The sequence below is a fragment of the Prionailurus bengalensis genome, chromosome C1 (genome assembly GCF_016509475.1).
Source record: "Prionailurus bengalensis isolate Pbe53 chromosome C1, Fcat_Pben_1.1_paternal_pri, whole genome shotgun sequence".
Classification (NCBI taxonomy): Eukaryota; Metazoa; Chordata; class Mammalia; order Carnivora; family Felidae; genus Prionailurus; species Prionailurus bengalensis.
This window is the reverse complement of record NC_057345.1, coordinates 40,645,366-40,667,793: the sequence shown is the minus strand read 5'-3', so window position 1 is coordinate 40,667,793 and position 22,428 is coordinate 40,645,366. Positions and strand designations below refer to the sequence as shown.

The window sequence follows — 22,428 nt, the reverse complement described above, 5'->3', positions numbered from 1 at the left end:
TGTACTTAACATCTCAGCATCAGTTGGTGTAATTGCTCATGCCCTTCCTAATTGAAACACTTTTTTTGACTCCCTTATACCAGACTTTCTTGGTCTTTCTCTTATCTCACTGACCACTTATCAATCTCCTTTACTCTGACTCCTCCTCCTATGCTTGATTTCAAATGATTGGAATGCCTGGTGCTCTATCCTGGCCTCTCTCCTTTTCTAAGCAAACTATTTCTCTAGATTATTTCTTTTGCCCACAAAATCTAAATACTGTCTATACGCTGTCAACTGTCCTGCTCTGAGCTGTCTTCCTTGACCTTCACCTCTGTATAGCTGTACATGGTATCTCTTTTTGGATGTCTAATAGGCATCTTAACATGTCCAAAACTTCATTCTCAATTTCCCCAACCAATATGTTCCCACCCCAGTTTTCCTTGTTAAATCCAACTCTGTCCTTCCATTTGCTTAGGCCAGAAATTTGAGGTTATGTTTTTCTCTCATTCCATCAGTAATTTGTCTGGCTTCTACCTCTGAAAGATACCTGAACCTGACAACTCTTTAGCATCTTTGCCTCTACTGCCCTAGTCCAAGTCACTACCACTTCTTACCAGGGCTAGCCTCCTAACTCTTCTAGCTCTCCCTGCCTTACTGTTTCCTCATTGTAGCCTGAACAGCCAGAATAATATTGTATACATGTAAATGTAAGTCAGCTCTTAACTATTTCCCTGTTTAAAACCTCCAGTGGTTTTCCCGTGCAATTACTATAAATATCAAGTTCTTTACTATGGTCTGCAAGGACCTACATGATCAGACTACTGCTATCTCTTTCTTATCATAACAGCTTCAACTTAAATGGCACTTCCTCAGAGATGCCTTCCCCAACTGTTCTGTTGAAAATAATTCCCTTCACGCTGTCCCTCTGTTACCTTTTTAATTGTAATCCTATTTTATTACTTCATGGCACTTAGTATTCTCTAAAATTGCTTACTCATTTATTTATTGTTTGTATCCTTTACTGGAATGTAAGTCTCATGAAAGCAGGGATCATGTTTGTTTGTTTTTTTGTTCACTGCTGAACCCCTAGCATCTAGAACAATGTCATAAACATAGGTAGGTACTCAATAAATATTTGTTAACTGAGTGAATGAACTTACTACGTTCTGCCACTTATTATTTCCTTGTCTAAAAAATGCCACCCTTGTCTCTTTCCCAGATGAAGCAAAAATTTCTTGTCTTCCAAATGATAAACACAGAGGTCCTACTTATCCAGCATATTTCAACTTATATTTTTCTTCTCCTCTAAAGCTTTCCTTAACCATTTCCCTCTTTCACAGAGACAGAATTGAGCACTTCCTTCCATGTTTTCATTATACTTTTTTCAATTTCTCAGTTGTACCTATTGCATTATACTCTGGCTGTTTATATATTTGTCTACCTTCTTAGATTGTGAAGTCTTTTATGGACAGGACCTGTGTATTATTTGGGTTGATATTCTTAGCACATGGAATAATGTAAGGCATTGAGTTAATGTTGATAAATAAATTAATCAAAATCGTAATACCTATAGTAGTTTTCCAGAAAGTAACATTGCTTTGTGAGATACAAAGATGAATAAGACTCTTGCCTTCTGGAAATTCACCATTTATTCATTATTTAATACATATTTATAGTGTGACAGGCATTATGCTTAAGTGCTAAGGATACAGTGACAAAGGTTCCTGCCTAAAGAAACTCTATTTTAGTTAGGTATTATTTCCTTTGATTTTGATCAGTAATATTTTATGCTATATATTGGTGTTTCCTAGGTATTTTTAGTCTGTAATTAACCTGGGAACTCTATGGGAGACAGTGGGGCAGAGATTAACTGCCTAATCCTAATCTTCTGTTGAATGTATGTTTATCATATAGTTACAGATTAGCAAAGAAAGAATAATAAAGGCCAGAACTGTGTAGCAGACCCTAGGTGGTTAATTTCATTTACTCTTCATAGTTCTGATACATTTCTAACATTTTGGTTAATGTTGCTCTGAATTCTCCCAGTGTCTAAATTCTGTATATTTCTGAGTCCTAAGTGAAATCACAGATATTTTGAAGGAATCTGGGGATAACAATGAAAATTCTGTAGTTTTCAGTCAGTATCTTCTGAATTTTGACTGAAACCATATTTCTATTCTTACACAACATTCATGAGTATAAACAGTATTTTATATTTCTTCTAAAACAGCTGTTTCACTTGGATTTGAACCAGAGCATTTGAGTATACATTTTAGTATTATATTTGGAATTTGATATAATTGAAAAATGTGGTTCTCTTGGAGGAAATACATATGTAGACAATAGCCTATGACTTCTAGAAAATTCTTATGTATGCAAAGTGTTTAGAATTGAAGTTTAAAAACACCTTGGTAGAGAAGGAGTTAACAGGTTAGCTCCCCTTGGTTGTTCTCAGCATGCTCTCTTGCCTTTAGGAGCTGAAGAGATGATAACATTGGGCCCGGACATGCCTGTATGGAGGTTATGGTACTCCTGGGGTTTTTGCAGCTAGCTGTAAAGCAAGCTAGAACATGTTCATCTCAGAGTTCCTTGTTTTTCTTTCAACCCTTTCAGTGCCCTGCAGGAGTCATTAAATCAAAACTTCATGCTGATCATCACCCACCGAGAAGTCCAGCGGGAGTACAACCTGAACTTCTCAGGAAGCAGTACTATTCAAGAGGTGAGTTATGTCTCACAGCTAAGGAATAAAGGTAGCTCATTATAGCTAATGTTGACCCTGTTAAAGAGGGCTTATCTGTTCTAGTTGGAAACTCTCTTTATGTTTCATTATTGGGTTCTTAATTTTAATTAACTGGAGCATCAATGATTACTGTAGATATATTAAATGACTTGACCTAGAAAGATAGATGTTATAAATGAGAGCTCTTGATAACTCTTAAAATAGTCAACTTAAAATCTTGCTTAGAAATAACTCATTGTTATTACATAATGCATTTTATGGTTTTATAGTAATGATTTAAAATATTAATTTGGAAATTGTGGACAATATGCATTTTCGAACATGCTTATACTTTATTTGAAAGGTTGCTTTCAAATACATTATTTACAACATGGCTTTTTCCAAAAGGAATTTGAGAAAGCTTTGCTTAAGTAGCTCAATCCCAACGTTGGACAGTATTCGTGAAATGCTGTTGGAGACTGTCAGTCATTTAGCTCAGAATATCTGAGAAGAGTCTATTTATAGTGTTAATATTTTCTTCAATGTGGCCAACCAGGGCCACTGTTTCAAAAAAGAACCGCCCCCAAGAGAGAAAAGGTACCTTCTTGCCTGTGGCCCCACCCACTTAAAAGCCAGTAATTTATCTCCATGGGGGGAAAAATATTCAAGGGTTTGACAGGACTTGTGTTTAGAAACATTGAAATGACAGTTATAACACATTACCTCTTGTTAGTTGTTAAGACAACAATCATTTGTCTACTAATATTTTTATAAAGAGAATTATGTTTAGTCTTGGATTATTTCATAATTTTTTTCTTGGACTACATTGGTTAAAATAATTACTAATGTCATAATGAAAGAATGAGTTGTTTTCACCTAGTCATTTTTCAGACACATAAGAATTGTTTTAGCAATGGTTAGACTATTAATGGTTTCCTTTTTTGATGTTTTGTCAATGAATTTCAACTTCTGATTTGCCATAAATAAATCACTGTTTGAAGTTTATTTTCTTTATCACTTGAATAGTTGGTTGACTAGTAAATTTTTCTCCGCCCATACTTTGAATCATAAGCTTGAATTTGATTTTTTCCCCAGGGTCTAAACATATTAACTGCCATTTCATTCTTAACGTCTACAATGGGTGTTCTAGTTTCTAAATTGAAAGTTTTAATTCCTTGGAGAATCATTGTTGCTTTTACATTAAAAATAATGTTTAACTATGGCTATATTGCAGAATTTATTCTGGTAACTTTATGGTGGTAAAATTTAAGTTATATATTGGATGTAATTAAATAAGGAAATTTAGTTTCCAACAAGTAACTCCATTTTAATCAAGAAAAGCAAAAATAATATGAAGTAAATTTCATTCTGATTTACTTTTTTAAATTGAAGACTAGTATAATGCATGATAGATAAATATACACTTCTTTATTTTCCTTTCTGACTGAAATTTTTATAGCCAAAATTTTAACTTTTTTTTTAAACATTTCCAGTTTCTATAGTTTGAGTGTGTTTCAATTTTCTCCCACAAGAGGGCAGAAAGGACTATTAAACTGATAGTCTAAAAATGCCATTCAGTGTTTTCAAATTAGCTTCTCTTATATTAACAAAAAGGAGCATAATGGCCAAGTTATTGTTTGATTTACAGATAATTGGCATATTGCAAGGAGGAGACTTAATTTCACCCTTTTAAATTAAACAGGGAGATTTAAAAAGACATAAAATATTCATTAATGTTCGGTGATTATAAAGTAGTGGCATATATTTATTTTGCCTTTATTACTGTTTCGATGGGAAAATACTGCAAATATTTCCGAAATCGAGTTGGCCATACTGACAAGTTGAAATGTTTAAGCAGCGTTAATGCAATCTGCTCACACCTGATATCCTATGCAGAATGATTCAAAATGACTACATCAATTATTAAAAGAAATATTTAAAATTCTGTAAATGTGCCATTGGGCGCCACAGTTGGCTGAAACTGTTCTCCATTGCCTGCAATTTAGATTATCAAATATATTTTAAGCCTCAAGGACTTGAAAACAGTAAACCTTTTCATACCATTTTCTAAATGAAAAATGTCCTAGAAATATTTTTGCAAAGACAGATATTCTTAATGTATTTCTTTGTAAGAGTTTGGTTTCCTCTTTTTCTTTTTTCTTTTTTTAAGTTTATTTAAAATAAGATTTTGAAATGCTAGGTGCCAGGACAAAATAAATGAAGTTTCTAATATCAGTTGCCTTTTATGAGTAGACAGGTACATGTAGGCTCTTTTATTCTGTACAACTTAGAAAATGAATATGGATAACACTCTCTAGGCCTGGGATCACACTCTGTAGGTCTAGTCCTAAGACTTTTCTTCTTCAACTTGTGGAATACTTGGGGGGCAGGGAGGTAGTTGGGAAAGAATAGATGCTTTTATGCTACAGCCATGCAACCCAGAGTGACACTTAAATATGTGGCTTTTTTTGTTATATGATTAAAAGTCAGTTTGCAACACAATAAAAATATAATGTCAGTATGATTTTGTAGTACTAGAAATGTTAGAATTTTTGTAGTACTAGAAATGTTAGAATTTTTGCTATGAATGTAGAAGCTTAGTGATGCCATACATGCTAAATTATAAATTAATTTCTGTCATCAGGTTCTTTTCAGTGTTGTTTAATACTTCCTAGAATGAATTTTGACCAATATGTGAGGGAAAGGAAGAAAAAACCACCTGATTTTTTTTCCAGTGTAGGAGTATTTTATTTTTGCTATAGGTGGGGGAAAAAAAACCCCATTTTTTTGATATTTTTAAATTTTGAAAGCCTTGCATATACAAGAGAAAGCTTTTGTAATCTTTTTGTCCCAGAGAGAAATTTCTATTAAATGAAATAGGGTTGAAAAGGTCCTATGAATTCAACTTTTAATTAGACAAAATACATTTTTTAAAATACTGAATTAGAAAATAGAACTTAGATGTAGTTTGAATTTCAAATAAACTCTTCAGTGACCATATGTTCATGCAACTTAGTGGTGATAAACCGATAGTTGTGCAAGTGTTTGTTCATTCTGGCTCTGTGTTCTCTTGCTTCACAATGCATGACTTATGTCCTTCGGGTGCTCTAGATTTTAATTTAGGCTAGTTAGATATTGGGGTTTTTTTTTAATCTCTTTACAAATCATTCCATTTACATTATCCTTCTACTTGAGGAAAAGACATTGATAGCATAAAACGGTCAGACTGGAAAGTTGGAAGTAGTTGTAAGCCTAAAAATCCTTTCTCTTTTTTCCATTTAACAAATTATCAGATAATATGACAGTAACTTTGTGACAGTCTTTCTTTCCACCTTTTTGGGTCCTGAAGTAGCTACTTGTCACACTTTAAAACAGTGAATTTCTTTGAAGATTCAAACAAGCTTACCTAATTTTAATGCATTTTCTTCACTGAGAATTCAGATTTTTAAACAGTTCATTATATTGATTGTAGTAATACTACTTTCTAATACTGTTAAAATCTGTGATTACAAATGCACTTGGGATTGGTTAAATTAAAGGAAAAAGATCAATTTGCCTACTGCAAATCCTAAACCCAGGTGTGGAAAAGGATATGAAGTCCCTGAAATGAAGCCAACTTTTCTTGGAAACTAATTCTTTGTTGTCCATATTACTATTGCAAAAGCTTCTATTAGGCAAAATATACACTTTTCTTTGCAGATGTCATACAAACTTAAGGAATACACACATGACCCAGAATAACAGTGATAAGGAACCTAAGTATTTTTGGTATGGAATCATGGAGTATTATCTGTTATAGCAAGAAGCATGATGAATAGCTTTTAGAATTATTTAAATCCTCTTCCAAGTTTCACTTTACCCTAGAATTCTCACTGTTCTTATTAATGTTGATTTAGTTCTTAAGGGAAATGAAATGGAAAAATTGACAACCTATAAAGATATATCTTGCATAGAAGAGTAAAACATTTCACTACTAATACTAGTGATTGTCAAATGAAGCCAGTGGTTTGAATTAGCAATGAGAAGTGAACTAAATACATAAATCATACTAGTCCTTAAAAATAATCTTGACTAAATAATTGTGAAATCATGAGGCTAGTCTGATTCTGCAAATTTGAAACGTGTTGGGTTTTATGTCTATTTTCCTACTTGCTACTTTCTCAACTTGCTTGACTAACATATATTTCAAACTAGTCTCCTCTGATGCTGGAGATCATTAACAACAATTAAACATATAGTTTTTTACAGATTGTACTAATAAGCAATTTTCTGGTATTGGGTTGACTATAACTGTTTAACTAACATGCCCTTTCTCTAAATGTTTTAAGTATAGGTGTTTTTGTTTGTTTGTTTTTTTGTTTGTTTGTTTTCTAGTGTGGAGAGGGCGGGGGTGCTGGCACAGAACTGAAGAATAGAGTAGCTGAGAATGTGCATATGCAAGAGAGTAAATTAAATTGTGTGCTTGTTTAATTAAAAGTTTAAGTGATTTATAAATTTACTTCAAAATAAATGGCATATATAAACTCAATTAGAATGAACCCATTTTAATTAGCATATATCATAGTTTGATTTTTTTAAATTTGAAATCACAAGTGACATCTTAGCAAGAATGAAAGACATAATTTCTTAAGCAACTGGGCAATGAATTCAAGCCTTTATTCAGCTTTCAGAAAAGGAGATTATGAGTTTCTTTTAAATATGCATGTATATTATTAGTTTCAAGTTGCATGTTATAATCTGTGGAAGTCATACCACTTAAAGCGAACAAATTGCTAATAATCATTTTATAAATATTGAGGTTACCTGTGATTCTTAATGAATCATCCCCGTAGGAAATAAGTTTAAGTAAAATTTACAATGTGGCCTTTTGAAACTGACAAGTCTTTTTCTCTCTTCTCTCTCCAAAAACATTTTAGAATAATCTCTATGGGAAATTAAGTATTTAAGTATTCCTTCACCTACTTTCAAGAGGATAGAAACAATGAAATTTTGTTAAGATTTAAGGACAATGCTTTAGTCCTTTGTTACTTAAGATATGTGTATCCTAACATCTTCTTAGCTGACCATGTTTCATAATCTCTGATTTGTGTGTTGGTAGTTTCGAAATGTCTGGGTTGGGAGAAATTATGTTCAGTTATCAGAAACTAATAAACATAAGACATTTTTATATGCAAGAAAAGGCAGAGAGTAAATAATTGCACTGGTGACCAATACTGTAATAATCCTGTTTTACAATATGCACTTGACAGGTTGTAATAGTGCTAATTGAAGAGACTAATTCACACTTGCTTCATTCTATTCAAAGGCAAAATCAGCAGCTTGTTTTGCTTTTGACCAGATGGTCCTCATGAACACCTACTGTGCACTTTAAGTGCTTTACTAGAATTACAAAGGCTGGGGGCTGCGTTCGACTCCAAATGATTTGAGAAGAGAGAGAGAGACGGAGAGAGAGAGAGAGAGGGGGAAAAAAAACCCTCTGTGCTCAATGGATTTGGTGCAAGTAAATTAATTCTAGTGGACCCATTACACACTGAGCCCCCTTTTCAAAGCTCTGAGCCTCCTCGCTTGCTCTGTAGCAATGAGAAAGAGAAAGAGAAAGGCAGATTACTGCAAACAGAAATAAAAAAAAGGGCTATGAAAGGGAGAAAAGAGGCCTTGAAGCCTTTCATATCATTTGAGTTTTTCAAGTGCGTTATTTTTGGGGAGGGTGGATATATGAAAAGCCAATTGGAGTTTTTTTTGTTTTAAAGTGCGCTATTTAAGCACCATGAATATAGGCGCAAGAGCAACAGTTGACTGAGTTTACTGTGGTGAAGCTTTGTGTCCAAGGATGAATCAAATTCATTATATTCAACTCTTTGTGTTTTAACATGAATGTAGGGTTAGTTTCACAAGACTGTGTCTGTTTAGGATAATTATAATTTAATATTTTCCTTTCATAAAGTTATCACTGTAGATGTCTAAAATTTTAATCAAAGCAGATTTCGTACATTGACTTTGAAGCACCCTGACAATTTAAAATTCAAAGGAAAGCTTTTTTAGTTTTCAAAAGAAAAGAAAGGCTCATTCTAATGGCATTGAAGCAGAGATTATTATAACTAATTAGAAGTCACACATCTGTTAGCTTTTGGTTTGTGACTTACTTATGTATTTTTTGAGTAAAATATATACTTCAAAAATATATTGCGGTTATTGAGTGAACCCAAAGGGATAAATTGCACTTAATAGAGAACGTTTATTTGAGCCAACCATTTTTGCAAATTTTTACATGGTCCCGTAAAAATATGTAGTATATTAAAGTCCATTAAATGTGAATTGGAATTGTAGAATTAATTATCATAAATTGGAATGCAGTTCCAAACATATTTTCACGTGGTTCTTCTTAGCATAATACGAATAATTAGCCAAAGTTTTTATGACATAACAAGAAGATATGGCAAGCCCAGTTTGTGCAAATTTATAGTTATTCTTATCCTTAAAGCTGTTTGTGTACAATACTTGTAATTTGGAATACTGACACTGTAAAATAATGAATTCTTCTAAGTTATGTGTGTGAAGATACAGGAGATCACATCTAGGACATGTCAATTATTTTGTATGTTTTTATACTTTTAAGTTTAATTCTCTTGTGATATATTGTCACATGTTCTACTTTTATTTGATGGCATACTGACATTATAATTCAAGTTCATTTTAATTATAGTTATTAGCAAAGAATACAACAAAATCATGCCAGTAATATGTAACTTAATGATAATTGTAAATAATTCATAGAGAAGATTATTTCTTAAGTTTGGCCTGTCTCTTTAAATGAATGTTTAGCATTTATACTTTAAAAGGCATAAGACACCAATAACGCTTTATATATCAATATGTCTTAATTACATTCTTAGGAAATAAAATGTAGAAATGTAAAAACAACCACAAAAACATTTTAATTTTTATTTTTCAAAGACTTTTAATAGAGGGTAACATGCTTTCTTTGATATTTAAAATAAAATTTGATTTATTTCCTATTAATGTCATTACTTTGGGACTTTGTTCATTGAAATATAAGTTTTGAGATGGGGAAGAATATAAGGGGAGTCCTCAAACCTTCAACCAACAAAACATAATGAAATTTATAAGCAATGAGGTGTAAATAAATTGATATCCTTAGGGAGATAAGGATTTCTAGAAAAAATATGAATGACTGGGAAACGCTTACTGAAAAAAAAAAATTTTTTTTTTTTTTTCAGTTTAAATTGAAGGTAAGACTACTAGATTCTCTTTCTTGTAGGTACCATACAAAGCTATCTTTAAATCTAGGACTTCAGTTAGCAGACGTGGATTGACCATGCAATCACTTACTTTAGGTGGGGCTGTATCTTTGGTTTCATAGGCATAGTAGTTTGAGCCTTTCTCTTCATGAAGAAGAGTTTATTTCAGCATTAAAATATTAACCCCTAGATTCCTGATGCCAGAGACAAGCTTCTGTCCTATAAGGGAAGGGAAAAAGAGAAAGAAACCTTTTTCTAAGGTCTGGAAGAGGCTGCAATTTTTAACAGACCTTGGTAGGTACTGGGTTACTTAAGCTGAGAAATATTTTAACATTTAAGTATCCTCCAGCCATTAAATAAGAATAATAACTTCCTCATTCTTCTCCCTACCCAACCCAGCAAAAAAAAAAAAAAAAAAAAAAAGAGAGAGAGAGAGAGAGAGACAGAAGTAAATCAGAGGTTGGGTAAGTGAATGTAAAGTGCTCATAAACATAACCTAGATCAAGTCAAGGTATATTAAGGCCTACATGTTGAAAATTATTTACATGTTTATCCTTATATACCAAAGATTATTTGGCCATAAACCCCTTACAACATCTGTTTATGATCATTTTTCTTTTGTCTAATGTGTCTTGTATATGACTTAATACTACCTAGTCAAGGAGTTCTTCTTCAGACATATTTAGTATGGAAAATAAAACTTAAACAAAAATCCTATAGCTCAGTTTAGAGCTATATTAACCTTATTATAACCCTCAATATGTTCCTTTTTTTAAGCATATTTTTAAAAGAAAAAAGACTTTAAAAGCTTGTAGCAAACATTTTTTATAAATGACAAAATGTATTCCTTGCTTTGTGGTCATTGCGTGACCAGACAGTAGAGTACTGGATTGTTTTAAGGTTTTTACAGCTGCAAGGCAAAAGCATCTGCTCATTGCAAAGCCGGCATTGTTTAATTTTGACACTGACTTTTCCATGCGTCTTTACCAAGCACTGGATTAGATGCCACTAAGATGAAATTTGTTTTAAGTTGCTCCCAAAGTGCAGCTGTCCCCATATACGGCCTAGTAGCTTAACCAAAACAGACAGACATAGGATCAATCAGAATCTTTGTACAGGGTCACCTTACTATGCTAGAGAGGCTCAGAGAAAGAATGTTAATGATATTTATTGTGAAGAACTGCAAAATTAGTTTCCAAGCTGATTTAGTGTATGTAGAAGTATACCCTTCCTCATTTTAGGGCAATAGGACCATTATTAAATATTTAGATCTTAAGGTGGGCTATACTGGTCCAATATTAAGGTGCCTATATAACACCAGGCATTATTCTTCCACAATGGATTGCAAGAAAAATGATCAGTTTATTGGTCACTAAAGTAGTAATTGACTGAAAATAAAACTCAATCTAAAATGGCTCTGCTAAAATCTTGAGAAGTGGACATTTTTATAGAATGATAATTTTTCTTTAATGTTTCAAGTGAATGAAAAATGAAAGAGCACCTCACTTCCCGGGTTTCCTGGGATTGTGTGAATTTCTACCCAGCTGGTCCAAATTGATTGATACAGGGCCAAATATTTGTCTGCCTACATTTCAAAGTCTATAATTTGCTAATGAATTGTGGTAATAATCTTTCATCATACATGAAAGATTTAGCCAAACAATTTGCTAAGTATGTATTTTGATCATAAAATTTTTGGACTTACACCAAGCTTTACATCTATTTTACAGCTTATGCATGGGGGGTGGAGGGAGAGCAGGGGGAGAAATAATACTGAACATGAATACTTGATGGAAAGGGATGAAGGAAATAAGGGAAGAAGGTACTTTGGAAAACAGTAATGCTGGGAAAGTCCTATGCGTAACAGTGGAAAACAAATTGGATTTGCACTTAAGAGTACAAAATAGGATTTTTAAAATGCCACCAGTTTCAGCCTGTGGTCTCCAGAGGTATGGTATCCATGCAGATGAAGTCAAGGAAGGAATCTTTTCCTTTTTGGCTATAGCTATTCCACACATTGATTATGGATAATTTCCTAAAACCTTTATGTTAGAAAAGCCAAATCCCCACAAATTGAGTGTAATTGAAGGCATAAGAATAAAAGCCAGAGGTTTGTTGGGGTTGATTTAGAGACTTAAAAAAACAAAACAAAACAAAACAAAACAGTGAAGAAATAAATGTGATTTGGCCAATTCCAGAAGGTGAGAGAGGAACCTCCCAGGTTAAGCTTTAGAAATGACAATGGGCATCCAAGAAAATATTTTTTCCCTCTAAAACAAAGACTGTACAAAAGACAGTGATGCTCATATTTGTGTGGGGGGCACATATTTAGGATTAAATAACCCCCATTTGGTAAAGTGTAAGTCTTATTGATGTATTTTTGGAGAGCATCATAAGATACACTCCAGAGAGAGTCCAGGATTAGCCAATGGAGTGAGAGAACAAGAAAAGGTTCTAAATAAGACTCTATCATGTATATGTAATTTCTCTTTCATTGTTAGAGATCAAGGTGCCATGACTTATTTGATTGATACAGACTGAATTGTTTTCAAGTTGTCCATGAAGACAAAATTTAATAATATTGATAAAGTTTTCCTTGCTTTGCAAGTAGGTAGTTAAAATTTAAAAAGCAGATAGCTAGAAAGAGAGAAACCATATTGTAAGAGACTGAACCTTCCATTTTACAGATTTTAAAGATAAGCAGCTCTAGAGTTTTTACATACCTGCTGGACCTCTCTCGAATATGTCATCTTTCTGGAGCATTAATTTCTATCCATTTATGTAATCCTCTTTTCTCTGATAGAGCTAAATCTGTTCTAAATGTTAGTACAGTGAAGATCTATCCAAAGTGGAAATTCCTAATGTATATAGGAAAGTTAAAGATTTATATATCAAGCTACAGCTTTATTTCAGAGTAATTGAAATCAGTTGACTTTCTCAGCCTCTTTCCTTCTGTTTTGTGATTTTTTCCTATTTCATTGATTTAATACTTGTCATAATTCTTTTGTAAGTATATTGTTACCATGTTATGGTAGTGACCTTAATGTTGAAGAGATCCTATAATCATTACAAAGGAAAAAAACAAATCATATTTAAATAAACTCAGTTATAAGTGAGATAGTGACATTCCTGATTCTCTTGTTAATAATTTTATAAAAATTACATTTCAAAAATATTTAAGTTATAGATTATATATGTTAAGTTCAAAATATGCTGTTGCCATTTGTTTCTAGGGCTTTTGGTATTCTGTTATCAAAAGCAGTATACATTTATTTACATGCCTGCCTTTGCCTGATGAAAATGTGAAGTATTTCCTGCTAAGAGGTATATTTGTAATGTCTAATACTAATAATTATTATTATTATAATAGAATATTAGTTTGGGGTGCCTGGGTAGCTCAGTCGATTAAGCATCTGATTCTTGATTTCAGCTCAGGTCATGGTCTCACAGTTTCTGGGTTTGAGCCCATATCAGACTCTGTGCTGATAGTGTGGAGCCTGCTTGAGATTCTTTACCTCTCTCTTTGCCCCTTCCCTGTGCCCTGTGCACACGCTCTCTCCCAAATTAATAAATTAAAAAACAAAAGAATATTAGTTCATTTCTGTTGAATTGGGAAATACTTCCCCTACCCTTCTCATTGTAAAGAAGGGAATTTTAATAAGGTATTTTTAAAGCAAGGCTGCTGTTTTTTTATGGATAAAATTTTTGTTGCTGATAACAGGTATGTACATGGATCACTTTGCTTGGAATTGGAAATTTCAGAAATATAATAAAATGTCTTACAAGTTGTAATTTCTATTGGTAATTGGAATTTCAAATATTGTAGCCAGTTTTTGTATATAATGACTGGAGCAACATGTAAAGCATGACTCTAAAAGTGATTGATACATTAACATGCATACATTTCATCAATTTAAATGAATGTTGATGCCTTCAATATAAACATCTGTGTTATTGATATACATATCCTCTGTTGCTCAAAAGTTTTTTTAGATTTCCAGGAACTAGTTTAAGAGACTATGATGTGTTTGTTTGTTTTTTTTTACTTTTCTTTTTGAATGGCCTCACTTATGGCCAGTCTTTCTTCTATGATGGGGAGAAATTGATTTGTTGCAACTGCCAAAAGTAATTGGAAACAAAATGTTGTGAGGCAGGTGGTATTCAATCTGGGTGGTCAAATTTTTGGTTATTCTCTCTTTCCTGAGCTTCTTGTCTCCTTGTGAATATATATTCTGTTTTAGCATTTATCACACTCGTTTGCAGTTATCTATTATTTTTTCCCCGTTAGACTAAGAACAGGAAAACTATCAAATTCATCTCTTTATTTGTGGACCTTCCACTGAATTTGTTACAGAGTCTGTATGCTTAATGAATGACTGAATTTAAAGAGAGCAATCTGTAACTCAGTGAGCTTGTTTGCACCTGAAGGCATTTGCAAAAGTGAAGTCATTCAAGTAATGTTTCTGGTATTTCAAGCATTTCTTTTTTTTTTTTTTTTTTAACGTTTATTTATTTTTGAGACAGAGCATGAACAGGGGAGGGGCAGAGAGAGAGGGAGACACAGAATCTGAAACAGGCTCCAGGCTCAGCTGTCAGCAGAGAGCCCGACGTGGGGCTCGAATTCACGGACTGTGAGATCATGACCTGAGCCGGAGTCAGACTCTTAACCTACCGAGCCACCCAGGCACCCCTCAAGCATTTCAAGAATTAATCTTGACATAAATAGGTGCTTCCTTAAGAGGGTTATTATGAGAGGATCTCTGATTTGGCTATATAAATTCTCACTTACTTGTTAAAAATGAGACCGAGAATAGATAGTTTGCACAAAAAGTGCAAAATAAAATTCTAACAATAACATAGATTTATATCATCCTTAATTTGTAATACCTGCCAGGTCATTTCTTGGTGCTTTCTCTGTATATGAGGTTATAGCTGGTTTTTAAAAACTTTTCTGAGTCTAGGGAATGCAGTGAAACAGATTTTAATAAAACTAACAGTATTTCTCAATTGGCAATTAAGTAGTTTGTGATAGTGGAAAGATCATTACACTAAGGTATAGGGAAATCTGAGTTCTAATCTTCCTGCTACTAACCAGCTGCGTGCTTATCTAGCCCTGAGTAGCTTGGTATTTATTTTTCCTTTGTTTGACTTTTTCATAATATAGAGCAGCAGAAACTCAAAGTTTTTGCTAGTGAAAATATAAAATGTCTTGGAACTTTAGGCATAAAGTCCCTTTGTCCCATTGAACCTGGTGTATACTTGTATTGCAGCACTTCTATCCTTTTGTTTTGTGTTTTTCCTTCTCATGGTAGGCTTCTTGAAGGTAGGATCTCAGTCATTTAATCTTCATATTTATAGTACTAAATGTAGTATCTAGCACCTTATAAATGATTATTGAATGAGCACACATTTACATGAGTCACCATTCAGTGGTTGAAAAGAAATTGGGAAACCTGGATTCTAATATCTGATATTTTGCATTGTAGATGTATGAATTTAGGCAAGCCACTTAACTACTGCTGTGAATCTGAGTCATTTATGAAAATTAGGATTGGTTTCAAAGGAGTTTCCTGCTTCTAAAATTTGGTCATGATGTGTGAATTTAGAGACTTCATATATGCTTCAACTGAACCTTGTGTGTGAGGTGGGGATGGAGGAGAGAGAAAACTGGTCAATAGGTAGTCACTGTGTGTATAAACATGCATATTTGTCACTGTGGAATGTAAATATCCCTTTAATCCTTATTTAAGAGATTCAAGGTTGAAATAGAGGCCTCTGTTGCCATGGTGTTTGAAGTTCTATAATTGAGAATTCTTTCTGAATAATAATTGTATTTTTATCTTAAAGTACAGTTTAACCTTTTTTTTAATGTTTATTTTGAGAGAAAGAGAGACAGAGAGAGAGAGTGGGGGAGGAGCAGAGAGAGAAGAAGACAGAGAATCCTAAGTAGTCTCTGTGTTGTCAGTGCAGAATGCGATGCGGGGCTTGATCTCAAGAACCATGAGATCATGACCTGACCCCAAATCAAGAGGTGGACGATTAACCACCTGAGCCACCCAGGTGCCCCATCCTTGAATACACATGATGTGATGAGACTTTAAAGGTGAATTGCATAAACATAACAAGTTTTTCTAATATATAAGAAGAATTTTTAATAATTGAGATGCATAAAAGTAAATGGTATTTTAATTTAACATCTTTAGTTTCACCTGTGGTAAGTGAATTAAAATTCTGTGAGAATATCCAGACTATAAGGATACCAACATAAGGATACACCTATAGATCAGTGGAATAGAATTAGAAGTCAAGAAATAAATCCCTTAACACTCAAGGTCAATTAATTTTCAGCAACTGGATATCTACATGCAAACAAATTAAATTGGACTACTCTTTCACATCATATGTAAAAATCATTTGAATCGAAGACCTAAATATAAAAGCTAAAACTATAAAACTTTTAGAAGAAAATATAGGAATAAGTCTTTGTGACTTTGGGTTAGATGATGGTTTCTCTAGATATGACATCAAAAAGACAAGGAACAAAAGGAAAAATAGGTAATTGGACTTAATCAAAATTAAAAACTCTTCTGTCTCTCAAAGAGCACGATCAGTGAAGTTAAAAGAATACTCACACAGTGGAGGAACATATTTACAAATCATGTATTGATAAGAAACCTGTATAAAGAACTCTTATAATTCAACAATAAAAAGACAACCTAATTTAAAAATGGATAAAAGATTTGAATGGATATTTCTCAAGAGAAGATACGCAGTCAGTATGTACATGAAAAGTTGTTCAACATCTTTAGTCATTAGGGAATTGTAAACCAAAACCAGAATGAGATACCATTTCATACCACTAGGAATGGCTAGAATAAAAAAGATGACAATAACAAGTGTTGATAAGATGTTGAGAAATCAGATATTGCTGATGCAGTAGCTTTGGAAGACAGTTTGGCAGTTCCTCAAAAAGTTAAATGAAGAGTTACCATATGACCCAGTAATTCCACTCCTAGACATACACCAAAAGTATTGAAAACATGTCCACACAAAAACGTGTGCATGAATATTGACTGCAGCGTTATTCTTAATAGCCAAAACATAGAAACAGTCCAAATGTCCATCAACATATTTGATGTATGAATAAATAAAATATGGTATGTCTATAAGTGGAATATTATTCAGTCATATGAAAGGAATGCAGTACTGATATGCTGCAACACAGGTGAATCTTTAAAAAAAAAAATTATGCTAAGTGAAAGAAGCCTGACACGAAAGGCCACACATTATATGATTCCATTTATATGAAATGCCTAGAATGGGCAATTTATATAGGCAAAAGGTAGATTAGTAGGGCAGTGAAACTACTCTGCACCATAATGGTGGATACATGTCTTTATAAATTTATCCAAACATACAGAATGTACAACACCAAGAGTGAACCCTAATGTAAAGTACGGACTTTGGGTGATAATGGTGTGTCAATCAATGTAGATCCATCATTGGTAACAAATATACTACTTTGGTGGGGGACGTTGCTGATGGGGAAGGCATGCATTTGTTGGGGCAGAGGATACGTGAGAAATCTCTGAACCTTCTGCTGAATTTTACTATGAACCTAAAACTACTCTAAAAAAAAAAAGTCTCTTTAAAAAATTAAAAAGTAGGTTAGTGTTTGCCAGGAACACATGGCTGAGACAGAAAGGGGAATGAGTAGTAGCTGCTGATGAGTACAGGGTTATACTTGTTGTTTTGCTTTCTTTTTTTGTTTTGTTTTTTACATTTCATTAATAACCCACCAGTTACACAATACAAATGCATTTAAAATATTAAATATCTTTAAATAATTGTTTATTTACATATTTTATAAATAAAGTTGTACCTAATGAGAAATATAATGTAATTTAAACACAGTGATCTTCACATGTGGATTCAGAGTTTAGTAATTAGGAAAGTCAATTTAAATCTTCATGTTTATGTGTGTACAAATTTGTTTTTGTGCATATCTCTCCCTGCTTAAACTCATTTTCAGAATTCTTTTTTTAAATTTTTTTAAAGTTTATTTGTTTATTTTGAGAGACAGAGAGAGAGAGAGGGAGGAAGGGAGGGGCAGGCGGGAGGGGCAGAGAGAGAATCCTAACTATACAACTAATACAACTAATTCAATCATAATTTTGCAAGGTAACACCACTTACGAACTGTGAGATCATGACCTGAGCTGAAACCAAGAGTCCAACACAACTGACTGACCCACCCAGGCACCCCTCATTTTCAGAATTCTAAGATAATATAACTAAGAGCATACTTGGCTTTGCAATAAATATCTGAATTTGCCACAGGTATGATTTTTCTGTGTTTTTCATTGTAAAATTTACATAACATAAAATTGACCCTTGTGACCATTTTTGAGTGTACAGTTTAGTGGAATCAGATATATTCACAGTGTTATATAACCATCACCACTATTCATTCCCAGAATTTTTTTCATCTTCCCAAATTGTGACTCCATACCCATTAGACAATAACTCCCCAATTCCTCTCTCCCCTCTAGCCCTGGCAACTACCATTTTACTTTCTGTCTCTATGAATTTGACTAGTCATATAAGTGGATTAGTATTTGTCCTTTTGTAACTGGCCTATTTCACTAAGCATAATGTTTTCAAGGTTCACTCATGTCATAACATTTTTCAGAATTTACTTTTTAAGGCTGAATAATATTTCATTGTATGTATATACCATATTTTGTTTATCCATTCATGATGGGACATTTGGGTTGCTTACACCTTTTGGCTATTTTGAATATTGAACAGAAGTGTACAATCACCTTATCAAGCCCATGCTTTCAATTCTTTTCAAATTATACCCACAAGTAAAGCTGGATCATATGGTAATCCTGTGTTTAAGTTTTTGAGGAACCATCATACTGGTTTCCACAGTGGCTGCAACATTTCACTTTCCCACCAGCAGTGTGTAAGGATTTCAGTTTCTCCACACCCTCACCAACATTTGTTTTTTTCTGTCATTTTGATAATATCCATTTGGATGTGAAATGGTATTTCATTGTGGTTTTAGTTTGCATTTTCCTAATTGCTAGTATTGTTTGTTGAGGAAGCATCATTTCATGTGCTTATTGGTCATTGTATATCTTTATAGAAATATCCACTCAAGTCCTGTGCCCATTTAGGAGGATATTCTTTATGGAGTGATGAAAACATTCTGGAATTTGTTAGTGATGATGGTTGCACAAGTTTGTAAATGTGCTAAAAACCACTGAATCATACACTTAAAAGGAATAAAAAATAAACAAAACCAAAAAGTGGATATGGAGAACTGAGAGCTTATAAGAGAACTACAACTACAAGTTGAATAATTGTACCAAAAAGGAAAATTAAAGAATCAGGGATGATGCTACAAGGATAAATTATATAAAAACACCCAGTTTCAATTTACCAATGTTTACCAAGATTTTAAAGAACTCTTTTTGAGATAGCAACTAAATCTCTCTCTATTTAAGTTAAGCCAAGAGAAAATGGACCTTGTAATGTTGGAGGTATTTTTTTGGGGTTTGATGTTACTAAGCTTTGGAGAGTTTTATGAAGGTAAATTTTATAAGCATTTCTGTTAAATATTTATTTTTTTTGTATGTGTCTACTTGTACTCTTTTTTTTTCCTATAATTCATTTATTTTTTATAATTTACATCTAAGTTAGTTAGCACATGGTGCAACAATGATTTCAAGAGTAGATTCCTTAAGCCCCTTACCCATTTAGCCTATCCCCCTCCACAATCCCTCCAGCAACCCTCTGCCTGCTCTCTATATTTAGGAGTATCTTATGTTTTGTCCCTCTCCCTGTTTTTATATTATTTTTGCTTCCCTTCCCTTATGTTCATCTGTTTTTTATCTTGAAGTCCTTATATGAGTGAAGTCATACGATATTTGTCTTTCTCTGCCTAATTTCGCTTAGCATAATACCCTCTAGTTCCATCCATATAGTTGCAAATGGCAAGATTTAATTCTTTTTGATTGCTGAGTCTTCTTCATCCATTCATCCATCGATGGACATTTGGGCTCTTTCCATACTTTGGCTATTGTTGATAGTGCTGCTATAAACATTGGGGTACTGTGTCCCTTCAAAACAGCACAGCTGTATCCCTTGGATAAATACCTAGTAGTGCAATTGCTGGTTCCTAGGGTAGTTCTATTTTTAATTTCTTGAGGAATCTCCATACTGTCTTCCAGAGTGACTGCACCAGTTTGCATTCCCACCAGTAGTGCAAAAGAAATCCTCTTTCTCCACATCCTCGCCAACATCTGTTGTTGCCTGAGTTGTTAATGTTAGCCATTCTGACAGTTGTAAGGTGGTATCTCAGTGTGGTTTTGATTTGTATTTCCCTGATGATGGGTGATGTTGAGCATATTTTCATGTGATGGTTGGCCATCTGGCTGTCTTCTTTGGAGAAGTGCCTATTCATGCCTTTTGCCCATTTCTTCACTGGATTATTTGTTTTTTGGGTGTTGAGTGTGATAAGTTCTTTATAGATTTTGGATACTAACACTTTATCTGATATGTTGTTTACACATATCTTCTCCCATTCTGTCAGTTGCCTTTTAGTTTTGCTGATTCTTTCACAGCTTCACTCTGCAGAAGCTTTTTATTTTGATGAAGTCCCAATAGTTAATTTTTGCTTTGGTTTCCCTTGCTTCCGAAGATGTGTTGAGTAAGAAGTTGCTGCGGGCAAGATCAAAGAGGTTTTTACCTGCTTTCTCCTCGAGGATTTTAATGGCTTCCTGTCTTACATTTAGGTCTTTCATCCATTTTGAGCTTATTTTTGTGTATGGTATAAGAAAGTGGTCCAGGTTCATTTTTCTGCATGTTGCTGTACATTTGCTGAAGAGACTGTCTTTATTCCATTGGTTATTCTTTCCTGCATTGTCAAAGATTAGTTGGCCATATGTTTGTGGGTCCATTTCTGGGTTCACAATTCTGTTCCATTAATCTGAGTGTCTGTTTTTGTGCCAATATTTAGTTATTTTTAAGTGTTTGTTTATTATTTTTGAGAAAGAGAGAGTGCAAACACGAGAGGGGCAAAGAGAGAGGGAGATAGAGGATCCCAAGTGGGCTCTGTGCTGACAGCAGAGACTCCAGTGCGGGGCTTGAACTCATCAACCCTGAGATTATGACCTGAGCCAAAATCAGGCACTTAACTGACTTGAACCACCCAGGCACCCCTCTGTTAAATATTTAAAATGGGACAGATCCTTACTTTGCTTTTGACTAATTGATTGTAAGTCTATTGCACAAGTAGTATAACATCCCAAATGGATTAATACCAACTTTTCTGCACAGTGATAACATGGACACAAGTACTGTTAAAGGGTACTGATTATATCATACAGAGTTTCTTTGACTAGTGCTTTTTTGCAGAGTGCTTCCATTAGTTTGTTCTGTTAATGTGAATGTAGTAGAAGAATATTTGAGCATGGAATAAATATTTTGTATGGAGAATAAAGATATTAATTAGTGTGTTAGGAAAACATGCTCTCTGTGAGGAAATTATCATCTACCTATAATTTAGTGGAGATCCACTAAATTATAAGAAGGAGTGATTTTTTATTTCACAGTAATTTGAATGAATTTCTATGGAGATTCTTCCAGTCAGTAATATTCTAGTTGTTGATAACTACATTGAGGGGAAATGAGGAGGAAGCTTCACATTATGTTAGTGTTTTATACTTTACAACTTCCTCTCCCCTACCTTAATGCATTTGATTCTTATTGCATCTGCTGGTGTCAGACTTGCTGCATATGGCTGTGCAAGTCGAAAATGGCACCTTCTGAAATTCTGAAATACAGTGGTCTTGGTGAGGTTGTGAATGTAAGACTCAATGAATGTAGTCACCTTTACTGCTATACAAATAGAGATATTGGGGCCCCTGGCTGGCTTAGTTGATGGAACATGTCACTCTTGACCTTGGGGTTGTGGGTTCGAGCCCCCATTGGGTGTAAAGATTACTTAAAAAAAATCTTTTAAAAATAGGTATATAGATAGATAGATAGATAGATAGATAGATAGATAGATAGATAGATGTACTGATGAAGATTATAGGTAAGTGGTATAAAAGTCCCCAATGAAGACATTGTTTTTTCCCATTGTATGATTTGTAGTGCCTTCATTTATATCATTTACTAAACCTTTAATCCGTTAACATGGTCTATACTGAGAAGCCTCGCTTACCTCCTCCTTCTCCTATGTCACTATATAGACTCTTTGCTCATCTGTAAAATTAGCAGTGGTAATATTACTTGCCACAGGTATTATTTAATTATGAGAATAAAAGTGAGATGGTATAGGTGAATATAATTTTATTAACTCTAAAATACCTTTTATAGGAGTTACTCTTTTTTCCATGTATCTCAGATTTTACTAAATGATATTACTTGTCTCTAAACATGCCTCACTGTTTTT

The 22,428-nt window shown here is 33.6% G+C and overlaps 1 protein-coding gene across 3 annotated transcripts in view; it reads left to right on the top strand.

Annotated features, from left to right (window-relative positions):
* FAF1 (Fas associated factor 1) overlaps positions 1 to 22,428 on the top strand; it is a 519,809-nt gene that overhangs the window by 243,452 nt on the left and 253,929 nt on the right. For all 3 annotated transcript variants that reach the window (XM_043578729.1, XM_043578731.1, XM_043578730.1), the window contains one exon: positions 2,596 to 2,701. In XM_043578729.1, coding sequence (XP_043434664.1) covers positions 2,596 to 2,701 — 106 coding nt within the window. The remainder of the gene's footprint in view (positions 1 to 2,595; positions 2,702 to 22,428) is intronic.